Source organism: Natrix helvetica (assembly GCF_964273705.1).
Source record: "Natrix helvetica genome assembly, chromosome: 1".
Taxonomy (NCBI): Eukaryota; Metazoa; Chordata; class Lepidosauria; order Squamata; family Natricidae; genus Natrix; species Natrix helvetica.
The window spans coordinates 277,090,078-277,113,462 of NC_138548.1; the positions used below are offsets into that span (position 1 = coordinate 277,090,078).

The following is a 23,385-nucleotide window of genomic DNA, read 5'->3' on the forward strand; positions in this document are numbered from 1 at the left end:
TAGTAGTGTTTCAATATTTGATGGGCTGCCACAAAGAAAATAGTTGGTGCTTTTTTTCCAAATAACCAGAACAGAAGACAAGAAACAATGGATGGAAGCTAATCAAGGGGAGAAGCAACCTAGAACAAAGGACAAATTTCCTAATAATGAGAATAATTAACCTTTAGAAATTGTGGGTGCTCCATCACTAGAGGCTTTTAAGAATAGACTGGGCAGCCCCCTTGTTTGGAATGTTACAGGGTCTCCTGCTTGAGCAGGGGGTTGGACTAGAAGGCCTCTAGGGTCCCTTCCATCTCTGTTACTCAATCCAATTACTTCACGAAGGAGATGTCATCAATAATCTAAGAATTTCAAGATACTTTAAAAAAATGTTTTTATAAAAGCCTGGCTCTTTGAGGTGAAGCTGCCAATTTACACCATGTCCCCCCTTCCCCCAACTATTTCAAAAACCGCCCAGTGGCTTCAGTATAGACAAGAGGTAGAGCGGGATTGTGACTATAGCAATACACGAAGAACCTCACTTGTCAAATCAACCGCGGAGCCGGATTGGCTGAATAACGGGGCTGAACAAAGGTTTTTCAGGCGAGACGCTGCGCTGCAATCCGATGCATACCGGAGGACACCTCCGACCTTCGCTGCGCGCCGGACGAAGTCTTTCTGCTCGACTACGGGCTTTTTTTCAGCCCGCGGCCGGTACCGGTACCGGTTTTCAGCTGGGCCACGCCTTCTCCGCCCGCTAGGGTCGAGGCGGGCTCGCGAGTAGGGGGTTGCTGCGCCGCGCCGGGAGATCGGCAGGTAAGTGGGCTGCGTGGGCTGGCCAGGCGCGCGCCGCCGCCGCCTTTGTGGCGTCGAGGGGCACGTCGCCTTCTCTCCAGAGGCCGGGCGCGAGAGCCCGGGACGAGGGGCGGGGCTAAAAAAATAATAACCTTCGCCGCCGCGGGAACGCAGCGGCAGGCGGGCTTGCGCCTGGCAGCCGGGCGAGCGCCGCCGCTGTCACTGCAGCGAGTTTGCTGCAGTTTCTCTCTCTCCCCCCCGCCCCCGCCTCCCTCTCCTCCTCCTCCTCCTCCTCGAGCTGCCTTCGCGCCTCAGGCCGCCCATGCTGCAGCCCGCTCCGGTAGGCATGCTCACCCTTTTGCTTGTCTCTGGAGGCTCCATCTGGCTTTTCTTGGGTAAGTCTCAGCCCCTTCGCCCGAGGCGCCTATGCCGCAATCCGAGGGTTTATAAAAAGGGGCTTTCCCCCTCCCCAAATTATAAGAAAATGAGGTGAGGTATTTCTGCCGGTTGGTCACAGCACAAATCCACCCCACCCCCTTCCCCATCCATCCCGGCTGCAGCTGCTGTACGTCTCGCTGCTTTTAGGGGTCACCTCTTCGTCCTCTTCTCGTGGGAACGATCTTAGCAGAGGTGGCGGCTTAGCTGCGGTTCCCGAAGAAGCAGGACAAAAGGCGGCGGGGGGTGTTGGGGGGGTAGGCGGGGGTGTTGGAAAATGACGGGTGCGCTGTTGGGATGGACACTTTTTACAGCTCTGGGATCTCTGGATAAAATGCTGAGCCGGGGAATGGGCCGAAGCGTGCCAATAAACCACACCGTTTTTCACACGGTATACGATTCAGGAGACTGGTCAACACGCCTGAGTTTTTGTGCAGCCCCACTTCGGTCTCCCCTCTCTGGTGTTAAAAAGTAGGGCGAGATGCGGATGGATGGGCGCATGCGCTCCGGGAAGCCGCTTTTTACGGCGGTATTGCACGTAGGGATGACGCTCGGCGATTTAGGATGGGATCAAAGCGAAAGGATTACGCGGGGATCCGGAGGAGCGGCGGTCCTCTTCGCGGCTTGCCGAATTCGCTTCTAAGTAGCGTGGTCGCAAACTATTCGAAAGGCGACTTTTAGGAGGTTAGGACAGTGAAAGGGAGGCCGGCCTCAATGAGTTAACTACGGTCGGTTGTAATTTGCAAGCGACCCGCACGTTTTTTAACATCAGTGACATTTTATGCGCGTGTTTTATATTCCTGGACATTTGCAAGACACCCCGCTTGTTTACGACAAAAATTTGTTTTGAGAAGCATTATGCATAATAATGAAGAATTACTAATTATTATAATAACTAATTCATAATACCGTAACCGTTCCTAGGGTTGGGAACAATTCTTGGTTTAAAGTATATAAGTAGCCTCTGAGGGGTACTAGACCGTTTTGTAGTTCTGGGGACGCCTGTTCTCACCCAGTTTAACCATTTCCTCGTTGTGATCATAAATTCTTGTCTTGCAGCTTTGTTTGGAATGGGATGCACTGTACAATCGGTCATCAAATCAATATGTATTCCAGGACTGAAGCAAAATAAAAAATGGGGGGATAAGCCATGATTTTTTTTCTACAGAGTCTTGGATTTCATGTCTGTCGTTTTGGCAGATAGCTATGATTCTCCTAGTATTTGAAAGTGTAGGCATAGATAGTGTGGGGGTGGGGTGGGGGATTTTTTTAATGCATTACGGCAGCATGCTGGTGGGAAAAGCTTTTACATTTGGTCCTGACAACTCAACCCTCTATTTTAGCAACTATATCTCCAGCAACAGAAAGACTTTGTCCCTTACAGCTGCCACTTTTTGCAGAAGTCTTTCACTTAACTTCCCATTTCTGGTCACATCAGCTGTAACTAAAGGACCCAAGGGGAACCTCAAGCCAATAACGCAAGGCATGTCACTTTAGGAAAGGTAATTTTACTGTGAATAGTGATATTGAGTAAAAGTGAATGCTTCTGGGAAGAAAAATACTTCCAAGGAATATTGGTGTTTCAGAATATAAATTCTTTGATATTAACTTCTTTAAATGGGAACTCACGGTGGGACTATGACTTAAGGCAAAATAATTCAGATCAAATTGTTATATTTGAGGTGGGGAAAATGAGGGGCACATTGGCTGAATACAGTTGGCTTTGTGCTAAGCTGATGTCAGTGCCCTAATATCTTATGGTTTTAGGCATGCGCAGGTGCTCATCCAGAAGACCATCCAATTCTCCTAAAACAACCTCAGTTTGCTCAGTCATCCTATGACACAGTAACTTTTGGAGCTGCCTAGTCCAGTTTCTGAATTTTGCAGGGATGGAAACAAATTGTTATATCTTATAATGAAGCATAGAGGATGTCTTGGGTGAGCTTTGTTTAACATGCCTATTTACCCATTGTAGTGGCTTTAATTGTTTAACGGAGCCTCAGATTTTGGAAGGATTTTATCAATTGCTGCTCATGTTTATGCATTATTTAAATAGTTGTTAAATACAGATTTGTCTTGTTTGTGTGAGGCTTTTAGACAGTGTTAGGGTTATTATTTAAGAAAATACAAAATAAATATACTAATGCATGAATTGAATGAGTACCAGAACATTAGTTGTGACTGTGGAATCATCGGAAGGCAGAAGTTGGTTTTTTCTTTTTGCGCACTGTGTTACTGCTTGGATTCCCCTCTGCCCCACCCAACCTGGTTCTGCAGCCAGAGACAGCAGTCTGTCAGCAAGCTGCTTTCATCTACCCTATTTTAAAAAGCCTCAGCAATGTCCTTAAGGAAGCATAGGCAAGCCACTCAGTGCATCTGGTAGCTCATGCAAGTTGTGGCTGACAAATTGCGGAAGCCTTGAATAGCTTGCCCCAGGTCACTGTGTGTAGATCCCTATAATAATAATATACTATAAACTGTTCTTGTTTTGGAAATTCAAAATACTTTTCTCACATAGATGTATGCTTCGGGTTATGTGCTAAAATGTGAAGCTATAAAACTCCTGTATATATAAGCTCCATCCATAAAAGTAGGGGAAATAAAAGCACTCCTCAATTCATTAGACCAAAATTGATTAAGTCAAATTAAATCATGCTCACTTGCTACATAAAATAAACACAAAACAATAAAATTCAGTAGAAAATTAGGAATAAGATAATGGTGCCAGGGTAATATTTTCTCAGAAAGATGCTCAGGAAAGGCCACTTTTCTCCCTTATTTCTTTCCAGGGACTATATTTGATTCACCAAAGTGGTTAACCACAACCAGTGCAAATTAGCTTCATATTTTTTAAAAAATGGACTTACTCTTTCAATGCCCTAATGTTGTCTCAATGTTTTAACAGTCACTTGGAGGTTCAGCAAGTTGGAAAGGGACAGGAAAACACCTGAAATGGTGGTGTCCAAATTGTGCTATTGCAACTCGGGACACTACAGGATTGCAAACAATCAGCTTGAGGTAGTTCACAGTTTTGGTCTGGGGCTGTTGTGAAAAAAAATGTAGAGACATTTAGGATGCCAAGATAAGTTTGGGGAGCTCTGACCTAAAACAATATCATCAAAACATCTAGTGTGCTGTACCACCCCATGTTTCTCATTATTTTTAATTTTGCCTATAACTGTAACAAAGCTGATAAAAATTCTTTTGTGGTAAAGAATGCTGATAATCACGATTTTTCCTTCTTATATGTTTATTTTATTTATAAGATTCTTATTCACCTTTAAAAAATTGTAACTAACTCAAGGTAGAAAACATACTTCCTTTCCCCTCCTATTTTCCCCACAACAACATCCCTGTCAGTTGTGTTAAGTTGAAAGAGAGTGACTGACCCAAAGTCACCCACCTAGCTTTCATGTCTAAGGTGAGGCTAGAACTCCCTGTCTCCAGGTTTCTATACTAGCACTTCACCACTAGACCAAACGGGCTGTCTTAATCATTTTATCTGGCCCTGGATAACAAATGGTTTGTTGGATTCTGATTTAAATTGGATCATGGGATTTAGTCAGAGGACTAAAAATAATTAGACTGGTCCTCTGAGGGTAGGAACACCTAGTGTTATAGCCCCCATTTATGTATTCCATTTAAGTAATCTTGATTTACTTTGCTTGATTTCTCATCCTTTGTAGTGGAAAATAATTTTAAACATGGTTTTATGGTATTTTTTATCATATATTAGACAAAATTAGACAGAGAGAGTTTGGCTCTGACAGCAATCCCATGGTAAATCCCATTAAGCTCAATGGGCTATATTTTTTATAAACATATAGGACTTCTTATATTATTTGTCCTGTACTCTTATATGTTATTACATTTCAACTTTACTGCCACTTTTGGTATATTTAATACGTTTGATACTTACTTTTTAATAGACATAATAGGAGTAGACTGAGTTTATGGATTACCAGGATAGCACTATGCCATCCGTCTGCACTAAACTCATGAGGAAACTATAAATATATTGAAATATATTCAATCACACTTACATAAGTTATGACAGGCTACATCACAGTCTAGGAATTCTATCAGACTCATATCCCCAAGTTTCAAAGGACACATTAATGGAAAAATACCATTTTTCTCATAGCCTCACCCTTCTGCATCTTTATTTGCTCTTTTTCTGCATCTAGACTAATGGTTCTTAAATTGTTTATCCCAATTTACCTGATGTCAAATAATATTGTGCTCACCTTCTCAAAACCTCAGACTTTGTTGTTTTATAGTAGCATCTCAGCAGTAGCGGTTCCAAACTGGATTCTTAACTCACAAACAAACAGTTACAAATTGTTCCATTAACACCAGGATATGCCCAAATTACCCCCTTTGTAAGAACCATCAATCTAGACGCTCCCAAATTTTTGACATCTAAGCAAGTTCATGCATCATCTCCATAATATTGAGACCAAATCCCATACTATATAAAATCTTTCCTGATGGTTCTGGGCAGATGTTTTGAAAGATATCGGACAAATGTCAAACATTAAAAAAACACATAGAAGAGTTCATACAAGATTTTTCCCTCTCCCATTCCTGCATATTTCTTTTTCAAAAGATTGAGAGGCAACCTCAAAAAGAACGCCATGGTCAATAGCAAGAAAACTTCTTGAGATATTTAGGAGAATTATAGAATTATCTTATTCCTGTAGATTGTTTCCTAAGGAACTTGCAAATGATCAATACCACAGAGCAGACTGATAAAGTACAAATTGGAATTCTCTACTTCAAAGTCTTAAAGATGTTGATTCTTTCAAAATGGAAACAGATACAGTATATTTCACTTTCCATCAAATTAAAAATGCAGCCTTTATTTTCTATCAGATGTCTTAAGTATTTACAGCCCAAGTCTTTTCTCTTACTGTTATCATACTATCTTTGAGATGAAGGTGTTCCGTTTTTCAGAATAAATATAAAAATGTAAAGGTAAAACTATTCTTGTCTTATAATGAGTGATAGCAGAAAGATAGCAAAATAATGCCACGTGGCATCACCTAGCTGACCTTGGCTGACCTTGATAAAAGCTAAGCAGGATCAGCTCTGCTTAATGCTTGTATATGGGATCATTTAGGAATATTAGAGCTGTTGGATAGACTGGAAGATAGAGAACTGGAGACAGTAGCAAACCACTTCAACTACATGCGAGGAAGCCATGCAGGTACAATAACCAGAAGTCAAGCTTGAGTAAAAATGACTTTATCTTTTCATTTTGGATAATTGAAGATTTAATTTCCTGTTCTAAAAACAATTTTATTAAAGATAATAATAGTAAACAATAACAATAACAATAGTAAAAACTAATGCCAACTTTCTTTAAGAGTAGAAAAAAGTATTAAGTACAGAACAAAGAAAAAGAAAAAATAAGGCAAGGAAGGAATGAAGGAAGGATATAGTAAAGAAAAAAATGTAGAAAGGAGTTGCTTCCAACGTTCATCACAACAAGTATAAACAGTTTTAGCAACATTTTACCTCCTCTTAATTTATAATTAATGATATTTTTATTACATGTTTCATCTTTTATCTGTAAACAAATCCATAAAGCATTGTCATTTCGGTCATGGATTCTGCAAATTCTTAATGGATTTCAATAAAAGTCCATTAGGGGATTGACAGAAATAACAACATATGCATTTTAGCCTTGATCAAATAAATAAACTTTATATTCCTTCCCATTACTTTTACAATCTTAATCTATAGCCATTAAAGTAATGTCATAGAACTTAATTTCATTTATTTTTTACCCCTTCTCACAGGATTTATGCAAACTTTAACTAACGTTTTTTGTAAATCCAATAGAAAAGAATTATCCTCTCTTGGTTTATTATTTGTAATTCCTTTTTGATTTTTAAAGCATCAATCAATTTCTATGTTCAATGAAACATCTTTTTCTATGTCATTCTTGTAGCGTGTCATTTATAGATCCACTTTCAGTGTCAACTCTGTCTTTTCAGATAAAACTTGCAGCTCTTTTGCTATTCTTCCCTAAGATTTTTATTATTATTAACTTGTTGTTGATATTAACTTCTGATTCCATTTTCTAAAATATATTTCAGTATTTCCAATGTCAAAATATTTTGTATCACTCCATAGATGTTAATCAATTAAATTTAATTAATACTCTAATTAAAATGTTTAGTTCCTTCTAATGTTCAACTTTTAAAATTGTTTATCACTTTTATATCTTAGAAAAAAATCAAAACAAGTTGGCTTTTCCATGGATACCATATTGCCAGCTTTTAAGAAGCAAATTAGCCCCTTATTTTCTGCATGCAATATATATGAATAATTTTTACCCCAATGTTACCCCATGTGTGATACGGATTCCCCACGCCCTGAAAATAAGCTGCTGCTAACTATTTTAGGTGGATCTAAGGATGTATCTGTATCTATTTGCATGCAGAAATGGCTTTATACTCAGTTATAGCTAAGGAAATTGTTAGGTTCTCATTACCTGACTCCTTATTTACCAAGCTGTAACTTTTTGAAGTATGTTATGTAGAATCTACTGTGACCTCACATTAGTTTGTTTACATTTTAAACTACTCATCTGACACCATGGGATGACATATCAGTATGCAAATGTTACACAGCTTTCATACCATCCATCCCCGGTGATCCAAGAGATGCTGTGGCTACCCTTTCCCAATGCCTGGAGTCTGTAGGAGGTCTGGATGGGAGATTTCAGATGAATCCTGGCAAGACAGAGTGACTGGATACAGGGACCCCAGGATCCAGTTATTTATCATTTTAGATCTGAATGGGGTTACATTACCCCAGTCAGATGTGGTACACAATCCGGGGTTCTCCTGGACTTGTGATTTCTGCTGGAAGAGCAGGTGGCAGTTGTGACTACTACTACATTTGTGTCAGAAGCACCTACCCTCCATCACATTCTCTAAATGCTAGTTTACAGGAAAAGAAACAAATAATAGGGAACATTAATTAAAAAATAGGTGCCCTCATTGATGGATAGTTTTAGTTAAGATTGCATTTCAATGTTCATTGACAAAGAACCATATTAATCTATTACCATAAAACTCTTGGTTCACTTTATTATAGCTACAACGTTTAACAAATACTATGGCATAATTTTTGTTAATTTTTTCCCAATAAATTTACTCCATGATAAATGGAGCTATTTAATTTCTCAGTATCTATTCTAGATCAGTGCTGAGTTTCCTGAGCAAGGAATATATTAACAATAACAATAGTTGAGGAAGAAAAATGTTATAATTTTAATTTCAGTTTTATCTTTGCCATCAGTAAGATAACACCTTTCTTCATGCATATATTTATATTCTTTATCTCTCTCACCTACAAATTCATATGTAACCAAACACATTTCCCCTTTCAATTAGATCAACACAATTTAGAAGTCTATTTAAAAATAATGTTATCTGGAAGCTATGGATTTGGTTTTTTTTTAAAAGACCAATATTTATAGTATTGAAGGAGAAATTACTTTATAGTAGTGAAAAATGAAGCATTGGGAAAAAGTTGTGTGGGAATGGGGGTTATCAGGATGACAATCATTTTATAGGCAGAGATTACATGTTGCCTTATTAATTCGCCATTGTAACATGTTAAAAATCATTGTGCCTGTTAAGACCCTCTGATGCCCAAAACATTTTTTGTCTAAAGCTTCTTAGCTTTACTGAATTCAACAAGTTGATCTGAGCTCAAACTATCATAACTTCAGGGAAAAGAGAAGAATGAACAGTTACTTAGTTTAGACAGGCAATCATTATATTGTTCAGGTGAATTTTAGAAATCTGAATTATGAAACCACCCTGAGACTAATCTGAACTTTTTTCAGAGTGATTTTTCGCATTGGTAAGAAAATCTTAATAGTCTCTGCTTTTGTAGCTAGCATTGCTGGTCTCTGGTTCCCATTCTTGGAGTGTGTTCTGTTTCATTTCAGAACTACAGCATTCAAAATGAGGCACACGGGAGAAATTTGCAAGCAACTGCGTGTTTAAGCAATACACAGGTGTGCCTTGGAAATAAATGCTATTCTAGCTGCACTGTTCTAGCAGGAAATAAAAATACTCCAGAAATATTTTATTCACATTAACCAAAATGGCACTAAACAGAGTACAAATGTAAGAGTTTTACAGAATATTTAATTTAGAATAATGTTGCAGAAAGCAGGGAGTGAAGAATAGTAAGGTAGTCCTTGACATAAAACTACAACTGAGCCAGAAAATTTCATTGCTAAGCAAGGCAGTTGTTAAGTGAGTTTTGCCCCATTTTATTACCATTTTTGCCACAGTTGTTAAGTGAATCATGAAGTCATTAATATGACTTCACCCGTTGACTTTGCTTGTCGGAAGCCATCTGGAATGGTTACAAATGGTGATCACATGACTCCAGGACACTGCAACCATCATAAATATATGCCAGTTGCCAAGTTTCCAATTTTGATCATGCAGGTATGGAGATGCTGCAGTGGTCATAAGTGTGAAAAACAGTCATTAATCACTTTTTAGTGCTATTGTAACTTTAATAGAATAACAGAATAATAGAGTTGGAAGGGACTTTGGAGGTCTTCTATCTAACTCAAGCAGGAGACCCTATACTATTCAAGACAAGTAATGTCTCTTCTTAAAAACCTCCAGTGATGAAGCACCCACAACTTCTGAAAGCAAGCCGTTCCACTAATTTATTGTTCTCACTGTCAGGAAATTTCTCCTTAAATCTAGTTGCTTCTTTCTTTTGATTTGTTTCCATCCATCATTTCTTTGTTGCCTTTTGGTGCTTTGGAAAATAGAATTTAGAATAGAATAGAGCTGGAAGGGACCTGGGAGGTCTTCAAGTCTCCTGCTCAAGCAAGAGAACCTATATTATTTCAGATAAGTGATTGTCTAGTCTCTTCTTAAAAACTACTAGTGATGAGTCGATGAAGGCAAGTTGTTCCACTGGTTAATTGTCCTCACTGTTAGGATGCTTCTCCTTAATTCCAGGTTGCTGCTCTCTTTGATTAGTTTTCAATTGTTGTTTCTTGTCCTGCCCTCTGGTGCTTTGGAGAATAATTTGACCGCCTCTTCTTTGTGGCAGCCCCTCAAAATACTGGAATACTGTTATCATGTCGCCCTAATTCTTTTTTTTTTTTTAGACTAGCCAGACCCAAATCTTTCAGGAATTTTTCATATGTTTTAGTCTCTAGGCCTTTTATCATCTTAGTTGCTCTTCTTTAAACCTTTTCCAAAGTCTCAACATCTTTTTTGTAGTATGGTGACCAAATTTGGTTGCAGTATTCCAGGTGTGGTCTTACTAGGGTTTAATAGAGTAGTACTAATACTTCACATGATCTTGATTCTATGCCTTTGTTTATACAACCCAGGATTGTATTAACTTGTTTGGTTGCTGCTGCACACTGCTGACTCATTTTCAAGTGATCATCCACTAGGACTCCAAGGTCCCACTCAGTTACTGTTTTTGAGCCAGGTCTTACCTAATTTGTACTTAGACCTTTGATTTTTCCTGCCTAAATGTAAAACTTTGCTTTTCTCCACATTAAAATTCATTTTGTTGGATAGGGCCCATTGTTCAAGTTTGTCAAGATCTTTTTGGATCCTGAGCTTGCCTTCAGGGGTGTTGGCTATTCCTGCCAGTTTAGTGTCATCTGCAAATTTGATGAGTTCCCCGCCTAGGCCCTCATCTAAGTCATTTATGAAGCTTTTGAAGAGTACTGGGCCTAAGATGGAGCCTTGTGATACCCCACTGCTTACTTCTCTCTAGATGGATGTAAAACCATTAAGGACTACTCGTTTAGTTTGTCAGCCAGCTACAAATCCATCTGGTGGTGATGTTTGAATGGTCGCTAACTGAATGGATGTAAGTAAGTCGAGGACTGCCTGTATTAGAGAAGGTTGGACTCTCCTGGCACAATTTTGTATGCTTTAGTTATCCTGACTTTGTATGCCAAATCATTCTGGTTCACAAGATAAAATGTCCATGGTAAGGAAAATAATTATAGTAAAACATCCCCCAACGATCTGCAATAAAAAAAGAACACAACAATAAAGGCAAAAACATCACACACCCCAAAGCCCTGCTGATTTAAAAACTCCCCAACATCCACAGGAGGCAAAGCCAATTGTGAGGGACGATGGGACTTGTAGTTCAGCAATACCAAGAAGGCTACAGATTTGTTGGCTGTTGACATGGCCATAATTTGATTAAATGAAATGCCTGCAGTGACTGACAAAGGCTGGAAAGCTGAAAAAATCTTGGGTCAATGTTGAAAGGGACTCTTTTCTTATCTATTCTGCACCAGACCTTCTTAATTGCTTGAATGTGTATATCATTCATGCCTCTACACAAATTTAATTCTAAGGCACTTCCATCTTAAGGCTCTGGACTTCTGCCTGGATGACCTTTGGGTGCATCTATTGGACTGAGAGGAAGAGCAGGCAAGAGCTAGACAAATGCTCTTCTTAGAACATGTAATGGGTGAGTATCTTTCATGGGGTAAGGATTCTAATTGTTTTTATGATTAAAAGTTAGGGGGAACCACCAAAAACAGTTGCTTTTTTAGGGAATAAAGCTCAGCTGTAGAATCTGTTTTCATGTCCAAAAAGCTGGAATTTGTAGCATAAGAAAACAACAGTTATAGATGTAGCATGCAGCTATAGATCCTGCATATACCGATGGGAAGTATGTTAGTTTGTAGTAGGAATGAATTTAAGGGATTTTCTGTGAATTGGGAAAAAGGTTGGGTAAGATTATAATTGAGTTTATATTCCTTGAGCTGAAATAAAATGTTCTTTATAATAACAAGGGTTCCCTTGAGACCATTCTGCACCTTGACTTGGTGAAGGGATCCAACTGTATTTTGCTCTCCAGCAAAGTTGCAGGATATTGACTTGAAAGACAAACAGCTTTCAGAGATGTTTGAAAACTGCTACTGATTTTCTCTTTGCATTCCTGTTTAGTTTCTGAGCAACTCTAAACTTTTCTCCAGAATGTAGCTGTAAATGTCACTTTTAGAGAAACTGCAAGTTCTGGAATCTGCTTTTCTTCTGACATTTGCTTTGTTTTCTGGGTTTTAGGAAAGGGATTCATTTATTTGGATATGCTTGCTGAATTGTATGTTTGTCCTTTCTTCCTTGACATTGTCTATCATTTGCTGCAGCAGGATTTGAATAATAAAAATAGAGACTTGGAGACGGATGGTAGAAGTGAATTAAGTGACTATCCACTTAATAGTGCTGCTTGAACTGATGCCAAAAACAGAGGAATTCAGTTACACAGCAAGAGGAATAATAATATTGGAGCTATTATTAGTTCACCATGAAAAAAGTTGATAGAGTGGAGCCTTTCCTAATCTACTGCAGTATTATTGAATGTTTGTAGGCAAGCTGTGGTGAAGTGCTGAAGAAATGGCATTAACAGCCAAATAAACAAAACTGGCTTTTACAGCAGGTGGCACTATCTTGCTGACCTTAGCTGAACTTTGAAAGCTGAGTAGGGTGAGATGTAGAGAGGACTTGGATAGGAGACCATCAGGAATTATCAGGCATGCAGGCTAGATTTAGAAATTAAAAGAAAAATAAATTAACGAAGAAGGCAATGGCCAACTACTTCCATATTGATGACAGGAAAATTAGACTAGTTCCATGTGGAATTACCTGTTGTATATGTTTGACTTGGAATAGATATTAATTTTAGCTGGAGAAAATTATACTGAGTGTTTTGAATGTTAACTGCACATTTTAAACCCTCAAGGTGACTTCTTCGGGGACAGTTTAAGAGCTTTACTCAAGTACAGTACTTCTGATTCTCTGAGAAACACTTCAGATTCTGGAAAACTAAAAAAAAAAAAGATCCCTTTCAGCATTCTGATTAACCTTATTATGATATCATTACATTATGGACTTTAACGGGCCGGGAGAATAACCTCGAGAGACAGGAGGAAGAGCCGCAGCCTAGACATGTCCTTGTACGCCAGTGCTTCTCAATTATTTTCTGTCATGCCCCCCCTAGGAAGAAGAAAACATTTCGCGCCCCCCGCGCGACTGTAAATAGTATCATTTGTCTATAAAATTGTTATAAGTACACCTCTGCATAACACTGTATCCTTATTAACGTATAAGAGAATAAAAAAAGAAAGAAATGTGGATCAATTTACAACAAAGAATAGCTTTATTAACTGTAGCAGAAAAGATTTAAAGGAGCACAGGATTTAAAGGAACACAATATTAAAAAAAACTTTAACCTGCAAAACAAAAATATATAAAATAATTTGAGCTGAGCCCCCTTTTACGGAGCCTCGCGCCCCCCCCCGGGGGGCCCGCCCCACTATTTGAGAAGCACTGTTGTACGCCAACATGATTATGGTTGCTTGTATGACTCTTCTCCCAGAATGCCATGTGTCACATCTGCCCTGACTTGGATCCTTGGGAAAGAAAACCCTCGATTCCATTTGTGTGAAAGGTATACTTTTATTAAAGACCAAGTAGAGCAAAGCCAAAACTTATAGAGTGGTAGGACATTAAATGAATTAAAGTCACTTGTTTCTCTGCTGTAATGAGAAATCAGTAAATTTGTCACAAGGTTGAGAGAAGATAATTCACCATCCGGCCCAATACACATGTTTCTATCATACCTCCAGCATTGTGAGATCTCAGGGGAAAATATATTCAGTTTAGAATAGGATTCCATTTTTAGGAGTTGGGTTTTGAAATAATAGAAAATATTTGTAGCTCGGGCTTCAGTAGCAAGATTTTCTTGTCTTATTCTCCTTAGTTTATAAATGTCTTGTGTGCCAGTGTGGTCAATTGGTCGTTTGATTGGCTGTTCATTTGGAACTATATTTAAATTATGAGCAGGTGATTTGTTCTCTTGTTGATTGGTTGTTTGAATGGTCTGTTTATATATTGCGTTGCATTTGTGCTGATAAATAAATAAAGGGAGACTATTTCAAGCTATTTAGCTCTCATACCCCCCCCCCCATCTGCTTAATAATTTCCTCCTCCTATGAAATTTAAAATTTACAGTCAGCTGAACATTTTTGGAGAGGCTATGGTGGGGGGAGGCTTCCCAGATTTGGTGGGGAGAGTCACACGCAGTACTACTTGACAGTGGCTTTCCAGGTTTTTGTATGCCAGTTTATAGCAATTACACATTTGGGGATAAGCGTAAAATCTGTTTTGCATCTTTATAAGTACTGAAGTGTATTAAACAATTGACCTTTTCTCTGCTTGTTGAAAAAAGGAGCATATGTTGAAGATTTTTGAACAAGTTGAGTTCACACATGCACAACACACATACACACAGAGGCACTACTCAAAACCAGAGACCTCCTGATTGAATGAACTAAAATAACCTCTTCACTGTACTTGGGTGTAAGGCTTAAGTCCTAATTTTATTTTGTTCTGAATGGATTTTTTGTGCATTGGCCACAGCTTTATTCTGGCAGGATTTTTCAGCCAACTATCTGAATATTTTTTTTAATCCTTTCAGTTCACTGGCTGCTGAGGATGGTGTGATTCTCTGATCTGCCACCACCAATTCAGGCTTGTGTTTCTTTCAAAGAAGTCATTTGCATATTCTCTGTTCTCCCTATTTGCTCAAACGTATATGAGAAAGCAAAGTTCTCAGCCAGTGAGGCTGAAGAATTAGGTGTCTGGAAACTTAGCTGAGTTTTAATAATTGTTAGCTCTGCCACAGATTAGAGTGCTGAGGTACCAATAAAATTCCTACTCTCTCTGAATAAAATAGTTTGGGGAAAATGTTCATAGGAGGATGGGAAGTAGATTTTTTGTTTTGTTAATTAACTGGCCGTTAGATTTGCATGAACTAAAATGCTCTAAACACCTAATTTTTTGCTCTGGTTATTGCTTGTCCCAAATGTTTCATAGCAATCAGAGGAGTCATAACTGCTTTATTAAAGCAAAATGATTGTAAATCAACTTTCTTTAAACTTGTTGATAGAGGCAATATAGGAAATGAAAGCTAGCATTATGTTGCTGAAAATAGGAGGAGGAAGTATTGTATATGTTCACTGCCTTGAGTTACTTGTAAGTACCGTGTTTCCCCGAAAATACAACCTGTCCCGAAACTAAACCCTTGCCACATTTTTCGCGTGGGCAAAAATATAAGCCCACCCCCGAAAATAACCCCCCCCCTCCGGCCAGGCAGAGCACCCCTCACTGACCTAGCGTTATTCCGAAAGGGCCAAGTCGCAGGAGCCGGGGGGGGGGAGCGCTCACGTTGCTTGCCGCCTTCGGGATACCGCTAGGTTGGGGAGTGGCATTCTGCCTGGCCGAAGGGGAGAGTTGCCAGGCGGCTGCTCCCTTGTGAACTGGCTCCCGAAGAGCCGGGCACAGCCTCAGGGGCGAAGCAGCCATGAGGTAACCATGTTCACGAGCAGCCGCCCGGCAAATCCCCTCTCCAGCCGGGAAGAGCACCATTCACTGACCTAGGGGGTAATCCCTAAGGTGCCAAGCCATGTGGCGCTCTGCCTGCCCCCCAGCTCCCGCGGCTTTGCACATTCGGGATACCCCCTAAGTCAGTGCATGGAGCTCTGCCCGGCTGGAGAAGTGGGTTGTGCGAGCGCCTGTTCCGCCCGCAGCTTCACCAAGCCCTTGCGCAGCTCTCCCAGGCCACCGCCGCTGGCTGCTGCCGCCCGCCGCCGCCCCGCTCCGCTCCGCGCATAACTTCCAAACTTCAAAACTTGGGGCCGAGTCTTCCAGCATCGGCCGCTCTAGGAGTGCTCTCTATGGTGGGCCGGCTGCCGGACAGAGAGTCTTCCGGACAGAGTCTTTCAGCATCGGCCGCTCTAGGAGTGCTCTCTATGGTGGGCCGGCTGCTGGACAGAGAGTCTTCCAGACAGAGTCTTCCAGCAGCCGGCCCACCAAAGAGAGCACTCCTAGAGTGGCTGATGCTGGAAGACTCGGCCCCGAGTTTTGAAGTTTGGAAGTTATGCGCGGGGCGGCGGTGGGACTCTTAAGCTGTTCCTTAGCCAAGGTCTGCATTCCGGCGGAGGTATCCTGTTCCCTCCTATTGTGGACGTCCCGGGCAATCACCAGGGGTCGACAATTCAAGGAGCAGAACACATTGACTGTCACCACGGACGCCAGCCTGTTCGGTTGGGGAGCCCACCTCCAGGCGCAAATAGCACAGGGTCAATGGGATCAGGTGGACCAGATTCACAATATCAATTGGCTGGAGTTACGAGCGGTCCACCTGGCCCTCCTCCACTTCCTCCCATTGATGGCGGGCAAGCATGTTCTTGTGCTAACAGTCAATGTATCAGCCAAGGTGCACATAAACCGACAGGGGAGGACCAGATTGTGCTCCCTCATGGATGAAGCTAGGACTCTGGGTCAAGAGACATCTACTCTCTCTAACTGCAGAGCACACCTCGGGGGTGACAAGTGTACAGGTGAATTGGCTCAGCCGCAAGGTTGTGGACAATGCCGAATGGCGTCTGCATCCATCTATCTTCCAGGACATTGTAGACCGATTTGGTATGCTGGGGATCGATCTCTTTGCCCCCCCTCCCCAACACCCAGCTCTCGCAGTTCTACTCTCGGTTCCCAGCACAGCGGTCAGAAGGGTGCCATCCGGCCTCCTCTATGCCTTCCTCCCACTTCCTCTTCTGGCACGAGTCATCCAGAAGAGCATTGGGGAGAGGGCAGAGGTTGTGTTGGTTGCACCCCACTGGCCACGCAGACCTTGGTTTGCGGACTTGTGGACTCTTTCGGTGGACAGACCCTGGAGGATCCCTCAGAACAGGATCTCCCTCAGCCAGGGTCACTGGAACATCCGGACCCTCAGTGGCTCCAGTTGACCTCCTGGCCCTTGAGTGGAGTGTCCTAAGGGAGGACAGCTACTCCAGGATCATACAGATGATTCAGGACTCAAGGCAGCCGTCCACCGAACATATATACGACTCCACCTGGCGATCATTCTGTTCCTGGTGTGCCAGTAAGACATTAGACCCTACCAAGACCACAATCCCTCAAGTTCTTGATTTCCTCCAGGATGGCCTGGATAAAGGGTTGGCTCCCAACACCATCTGGAGACAATTGGCAGCCATTTCCTCAGTTTTGACTTGTGGGGGTTCTCTTCCATTGTCACAGGTGCCCATGGTGCATCGTTTCCTAAAAGGGGCGTTCACTCTTAAGCTACCCGCGATGCACAGATACCCCTCCTGGGACTTACCCAAAGTTCTCGACGCTCTTACTAAGACACACTTTGAGCCTCTGCGGGTGGTTTTTCTCAGGTTTCTAACCTTAAAGGTATCCTTTCTGGTGGCCATCACCTTCACAAGGAGGATTTCAGAGCTGCAGGCACTTTCTGTGAGGGAGGATCTCTGCGTCTTTCACCAGGACTGCATAGTATTACAGCTGGACCCCTCCTTCATACCCAAGGTGTGCTTCTGTTTCCATTGAGCTCAGGAGCTCATTTTACCAAATTTCTGCTCTCAACCTACTCATCCCTTAGAGCAGAGGTGGCACATATTGGATGTGAGAAGGGCTCTTAAGATCTATTTGAAAAGGACATTACCCTTTTGGACATCTGAGTCACTTTTTGTGTCCTTCCAGCCTTCGTCCTTAGGCAAGAGAGTCACTTCTTCTACCATAGGTAGATAACTAAGGGCCTGTATTGCTTTGGCATACCAGTCCCAGTCTACACCAGTGCCAGGGAGATTAACCGCACATTCTACAAGGAGTGCTGCTACCTCGGCGGCCTGGGCAGCACAGGCCTCTTTACAGGAAATCTGTAGGGCGGCCACTTGGGCTACCCCGTCACCCTTTAGAAAGAACTATAAGTTGGACTCCTTTGCATCCGTGAATGCAGCCTTCAGCTGTAGAGTGCTCCAATCTGTCGTTAGAGCTGAGGCATCATCAAACCAGTCATAATTCCCTCCCAGGGGACACCTCCAGCTTTGGTATGTCCCATCCTGGATACTACCTCCACCACTATGGAGAAAAGGCGTTGGTTCTTATCTGAGACGCCTGTTCTCATAGGGTGGAGGTAGCATCCAGCCCCTCCCAGAATGGACTGGTTCTCTCTCTTTTTTCCTGGTAATTTTTCTTTGATGCCTGTTTGAATTATGTGACTGACTTCTCCATTAGAAACCACTATAGGAATGGTTTTTTTTCCTGACACAATTGACCGGACTGTTACTATTCATTATCCTTGAGGAAGATGACTCATCGAGTCTGGATTTCCTTCGTCGAAAGCTGGGTCTGCCTAGCGACAAGGGCGTGGCTTAACAACTCTTCCAGACTCAGTCCTTGCAATGAGTGGATGAAGGTCAACCCATCCTGGATGCTACCTCCACCCTATGAGAACAGGTGTCTCAGGTAAGAACCAGCCCCTATTTGGATTTGGTTAGTGTTTGAATATGTTAGAATATCACCAGAATATGTTTCTAGGAACACAACCTAGAATGGGAAAAGCAAAAAGATAATGGGAAATCACTTCCATTTTGTTGATAAGAAAACAACATGTATGTTAATCTCACCTGGAGAGGGATTTTGCTTTTATTATTAAATAGCTTATTAAATAGCTAGATTAGAAGCTTCTAAAATCATAAACAAGTAGAAATCATTGCATTTGGAGTGTGATACATCTCTGTTTTGATATTGCCTCTGATAAGTTATCCTCCTGTTGAGAGGCTTCAATAAATAAAATTTATTTTTCCAATTCTCTGTAATTCCACATACACAGTGGCAAAGCTGATCAAACACGGGTTGCAACTTTATGATTCCACCAAAACACTTGGGAAGGTTGGTTTACATTCTGATTTACTAGCGCATTGGGCTTGCTTGGGCAAAGCCACACCATGTCTTCTAAAGAAATGACTTTCTCTAGCTTCCACATTCTATAAAATAAGGTAGTGGTCAGAAGTGAAAATGATCAGTCACTAACCATCCTCTCAAAAAGAAAAAGGACGATTCAATCCATCATGGGTTAAATTTTAAAATGTCTACTAAATTATCAGGGTGCAGGTTAAAAAACTAACTGAAGATTTTTATATAAACTTGAAAATGTTCAACTGTTTTAACAGCTAAATTAACTGTGACTAGTAGACTCTTTTAAAACCTCTACTTCTAAAAAACAAGATGTTGTACTTGTACTAATTCAAAGCATTTGTTCCAAATAATTTTTTGAAACATAGAGAGCCCTACTAAGGAATTCAAAGGTGATTGCATTAACCATATTTGGAATTTTCTTTGTGATAATGACTTTCCCTTGGCTTTCTGTCTTTTTTTTTTGCCTTCCTTTAGTTTGTCTTTTTCTAGTAAATTCCATTTTATATTTAGTGATTTGGCTTCATTGTTTTAATTTTTTAAAAAATTAAAATCTCCACCATGCAAGATTACATGATTATACATCTGCCTTTTGTGCTTCAAGACTGACACAAGGCTTATTACCGTATTTTTCAGAGTATGACACACCTTTTTCCCTCAAAAAAAGAGGGTGGAAATCTGGATTCCGTCTTGTACACTGAATCCAGCATTTTTGGCCTACCAAAACCCCGCCCCCTTTGCAAAAATGGACATGCAGAGGGTTTGGGAGGCTTGCAAAGTGCTCCTGACGGCTGGTGAGGGCAAAAACGAGCACAAAACGGGCCGTTTTTGCTCATTTTTGTACTCCCCAGCTCCCAGGAGCACTCTACAACCCCCCCAAAACCTCTGCATGCCCCCCCTTTCTTTTTGGAAAAAAAGGCTCATTTTTGCACTCCCAACTCCCAGCAGTACTCTTAAAAGCCTCCCAAAGCTCTGCATGCCCCTCCCCCTTTTTTTTGCAAAAAATGAGGCGTGCAGAGGGTTTGGGAGGCCTGCAAAGTGCAATTTTAAATTTCCCTCTTCAAAATCGTGGTGCGTCCTATACTCCAGTGCATCTTATAGTCCTAAAAATACGGTATATTCTGTTCTCTGGCTTTGGGAAGTAAGAGCCAAAGGTCCTTGGCTTATGACCACAATAGCGCCAAAATTTCTGTTGGTAAGTGAAATAGCTGTTAAGTGTGTTTGGCCCTTCGTACAACTTTTCTAGCCACTGTTGTTAAGTAAATCACTGCAGTTGTTAAGTTAGTAGCATGACTTGTTAAGTGAATCTGGTTTCTCCATTGATTTTGCTTGTGAGAAGGTCACAAAAGGTGCATCCATCATAAATGTATGAACCAGTTGCCTACTATCTGAATTCTGATCACAGGGATGCTGTAACAGTTGCAAGTGGGAAAATGGTCATGTCACTTTTTTCAGTGCCTCTGTAACTTTGAACCATCATTAAGCGAATGGTTATAAGTCAAGGACTACCTATATTAGCTTTATTTTGGTAGAGTTGGTCTGAAGGACGAGATCTCAGGTAGAAAGATTTAAAGATGCCATAGCTGGACAGGTAAAAAGATGTTCTAGATTTCAACCTGACAGATGGAGCATTTTGTAACTATTTTTTTCCTCTCCTGGAAGAACAGATTGTCCACTAACTCTTTAAATTAGCTACTCTTCAGATTTATAACTCAGAGTTGCCATGTCTGATTCAGGGAGGAACACTATATTCTTTCGTGCTTCTTTTAATTCCAAAAGTTGGCTCTATAGAGTTCCTTCAGACATTTTCCAAAAAATACCCTATTTTACATTTCTAAATTTTTAAAATATCCCATTGTCTTTCAATATTTATTTAATATAAATATTGTGATGGTTCCTTTGAGCTTGGTTGTTGTTTTCTTGCAGACATTTGATTACCCAAACTAGGTAACAACATCAGTGCTATCTCTTTCAACCCTGAGCTATAAATATTCTCCATTGTCAGTATGGAATATTTGTCAGTGCAGGTAAACAAAGCTAGTTCCAGATGAAGGGAATACTTTTCAAATTGTTTTTTCATTGAAAATTATGAATGGAAAATGCTTATGAAAGATTGAATGTCCCGATCTCTTTAAAGATAAATTATCCTGGAAAGATAAGAGGCTTTTACACAAAGGCAAAATTAGATATGTGGGCTGCAAGGAGGAAAATACCTAAAATTCATACTGGAACAATGCCTTTATTAGACCAAATTACAAAATTTAGGGAAATATTCAAGTTTCCAAGACCTCTTGTGAAGCAACAAGTACTTATCGTTGTTTTAATTGTAAAAATTAAACATAGAATTAATTACAAAGTAAAACAATTATCAAGAAGAGGAGATACATAAAGAAGCAAAGAAATGCTATTAGAGCTATGATGGAAATCTTTAAAAAGTCCATATGCTATCATTAGGTAATAATGTGTTCAGTTTTGGTCACCACACATTTGGTCACTCTGCATTCAGTTTTGGTCACCACGATGTAGAAAAGATGTGGAGACTCTGGAGAGAGTGCAGAGAAGAGCAACAAAGATGATTAGGAGACTGGAGACTAAAACATAGGAAGAATAGTTGCAGGAACTGGGTATGTCTAGTTTAATAGAAAGAAGGACTAGGGGAGACATGATAGCATTGTTCTAATATCTCTGGTTGCCACAAAGAAGAGGGAGTCAAACTATTATCCAAGACACCTGAGGGTAGAACAAGAAGCAATGGGTGGAAACTAATCAAGGAGAGAAGCAACTTAGAACTGAGGAGAAACTTCCTGACAGTTAGAACAATTTATCAGTGGAACAGCTTGCCTCCAGAAGTTGTGAATGCCCCAACACTGGAAGTCTTTAAGAAGATGTTGGATAGCCATTTGTCTAAAATGGTATAGAGTTTCCTGCCTAGGCAGGGGGCTGGACTAGAAGACCTCCAAGGTCCCTTCCAACTCTGCTATTGTATTGTATTGTATTAGCATCAAATCAAATTATACACAAAACTAAGTGCACTTTATTATCTAAATTTCTTCCTCAGGCTCAGGACATACATTCATAGTAAACTTGTATAAAGGTGATTAATAATATGGACAGTGTCAATTATAGATTTAAGATGAGCATGGGAATACAGATTAAGTTTTGTGCCCAAGTGAAATTATGGATCATTAAGAATTTTTCTGAGGCTTATTGTGAACCAACAACAAAAAAGTTGACTCACATTTATAAAAAAACAAATCCAGATGTTAATGTATTTCCATTTTAGATAACTTTCCCAGATCCTTTCCCCAGTTTATATATTTGGTACCTTGTATATGTTTTATTATTGTTTATTGTTTATTTATTTATTATTTATTTATTATTTAAAACATTTATATTCCTGTCCATTTGTATCCAACTCTGGAGAGCTCCCAATTAAAAGTTAAAACAGCATATAAAAGCTATAAAACTAAAAAAGTGGAAAATATTGAAAGCAACAAAGACCTGGTGCTTAGTCAACTGTCTAATGTGCAAATATCCAAATTGCCATGGAAGAGGCAAGTTTCCTAGCTCCCATCAGATGGCAATGTTTAGGGAAGTGTGTCCATCCCATCTGACCTGGTAGAATGGGTAAATGTCCTTAGGGAAAGGGAGATCTGCCCCAGTGCCATATAGGACTTTAAAGTTCATAAACAGCATCTTGAATTGTACCTGGAGAGAAACTGGAAGCCAGTGCAGTTTGTACAACAAAGATGTTACATGGGCAAACAGAGGGGCCCGTTTTGACTGGACTGGGCTCTACTCTACTCTACTCTACTCTACTCTACTCTACTCTACTCTACTCTACTCTACTCTACTCTACTCTATCATGCTATTTAGAATGCTTTGAAGGGAAAAGATGTGTTGTATGGTTAGGAATGCATCTCTCTGCTGCCACTTTGCAGCCATCTGGAGTTTTGCAGACAGATATGGTAGCTCTAAGTTTGTATCGAGCAAAGATGGTTGTTTATCCGCTAGATGATACTAATTTGTGGAGATGCGCTTTGCTTATATTCTACTGGAGCAGTAGGTTTTAAACCCATACACAGAAATCCATGAATCTGGGCTTAATAGGGCACACACTCACACCAGTCTTTTAAAGTGAAGATGGTGAAGTATCCAATGTCACATGGTTAAACTATTCACTTTCCTTCTAAAGCTTCTCTGATATCAAATGTGTCACAGATAGAAGTACATCAGGTTTAGGGTTCTTATTTGAAAGGATATACAGATTAACCTTCTGTTAAATGTACAGAAATGGGGTATAGTTCTCTAAATTATGTGTGTGACAGTGCATAATACAGCTTCTTTGATTTTA

At 40.5% G+C, this 23,385-nt stretch overlaps 1 protein-coding gene across 3 annotated transcripts in view; it reads left to right on the forward strand.

Annotated features, from left to right (window-relative positions):
- The first annotated feature begins 1,103 nt into the window (after window positions 1–1,103).
- ACSL6 (acyl-CoA synthetase long chain family member 6) overlaps window positions 1,104–23,385 on the forward strand; it is a 106,833-nt gene continuing 84,551 nt past the window's right edge. For 2 of the 3 annotated variants that reach the window (XM_081936587.1, XM_081936588.1), the window contains exon 1: window positions 1,107–1,169. In XM_081936587.1, the coding sequence (XP_081792713.1) occupies window positions 1,121–1,169 (49 nt within the window). In that variant the 5' untranslated portion in view covers window positions 1,107–1,120. Of the gene's footprint in view, window positions 1,170–23,385 lie in introns of all 3 variants that reach the window. The other variant, XM_081936589.1, reaches the window with a different exon arrangement.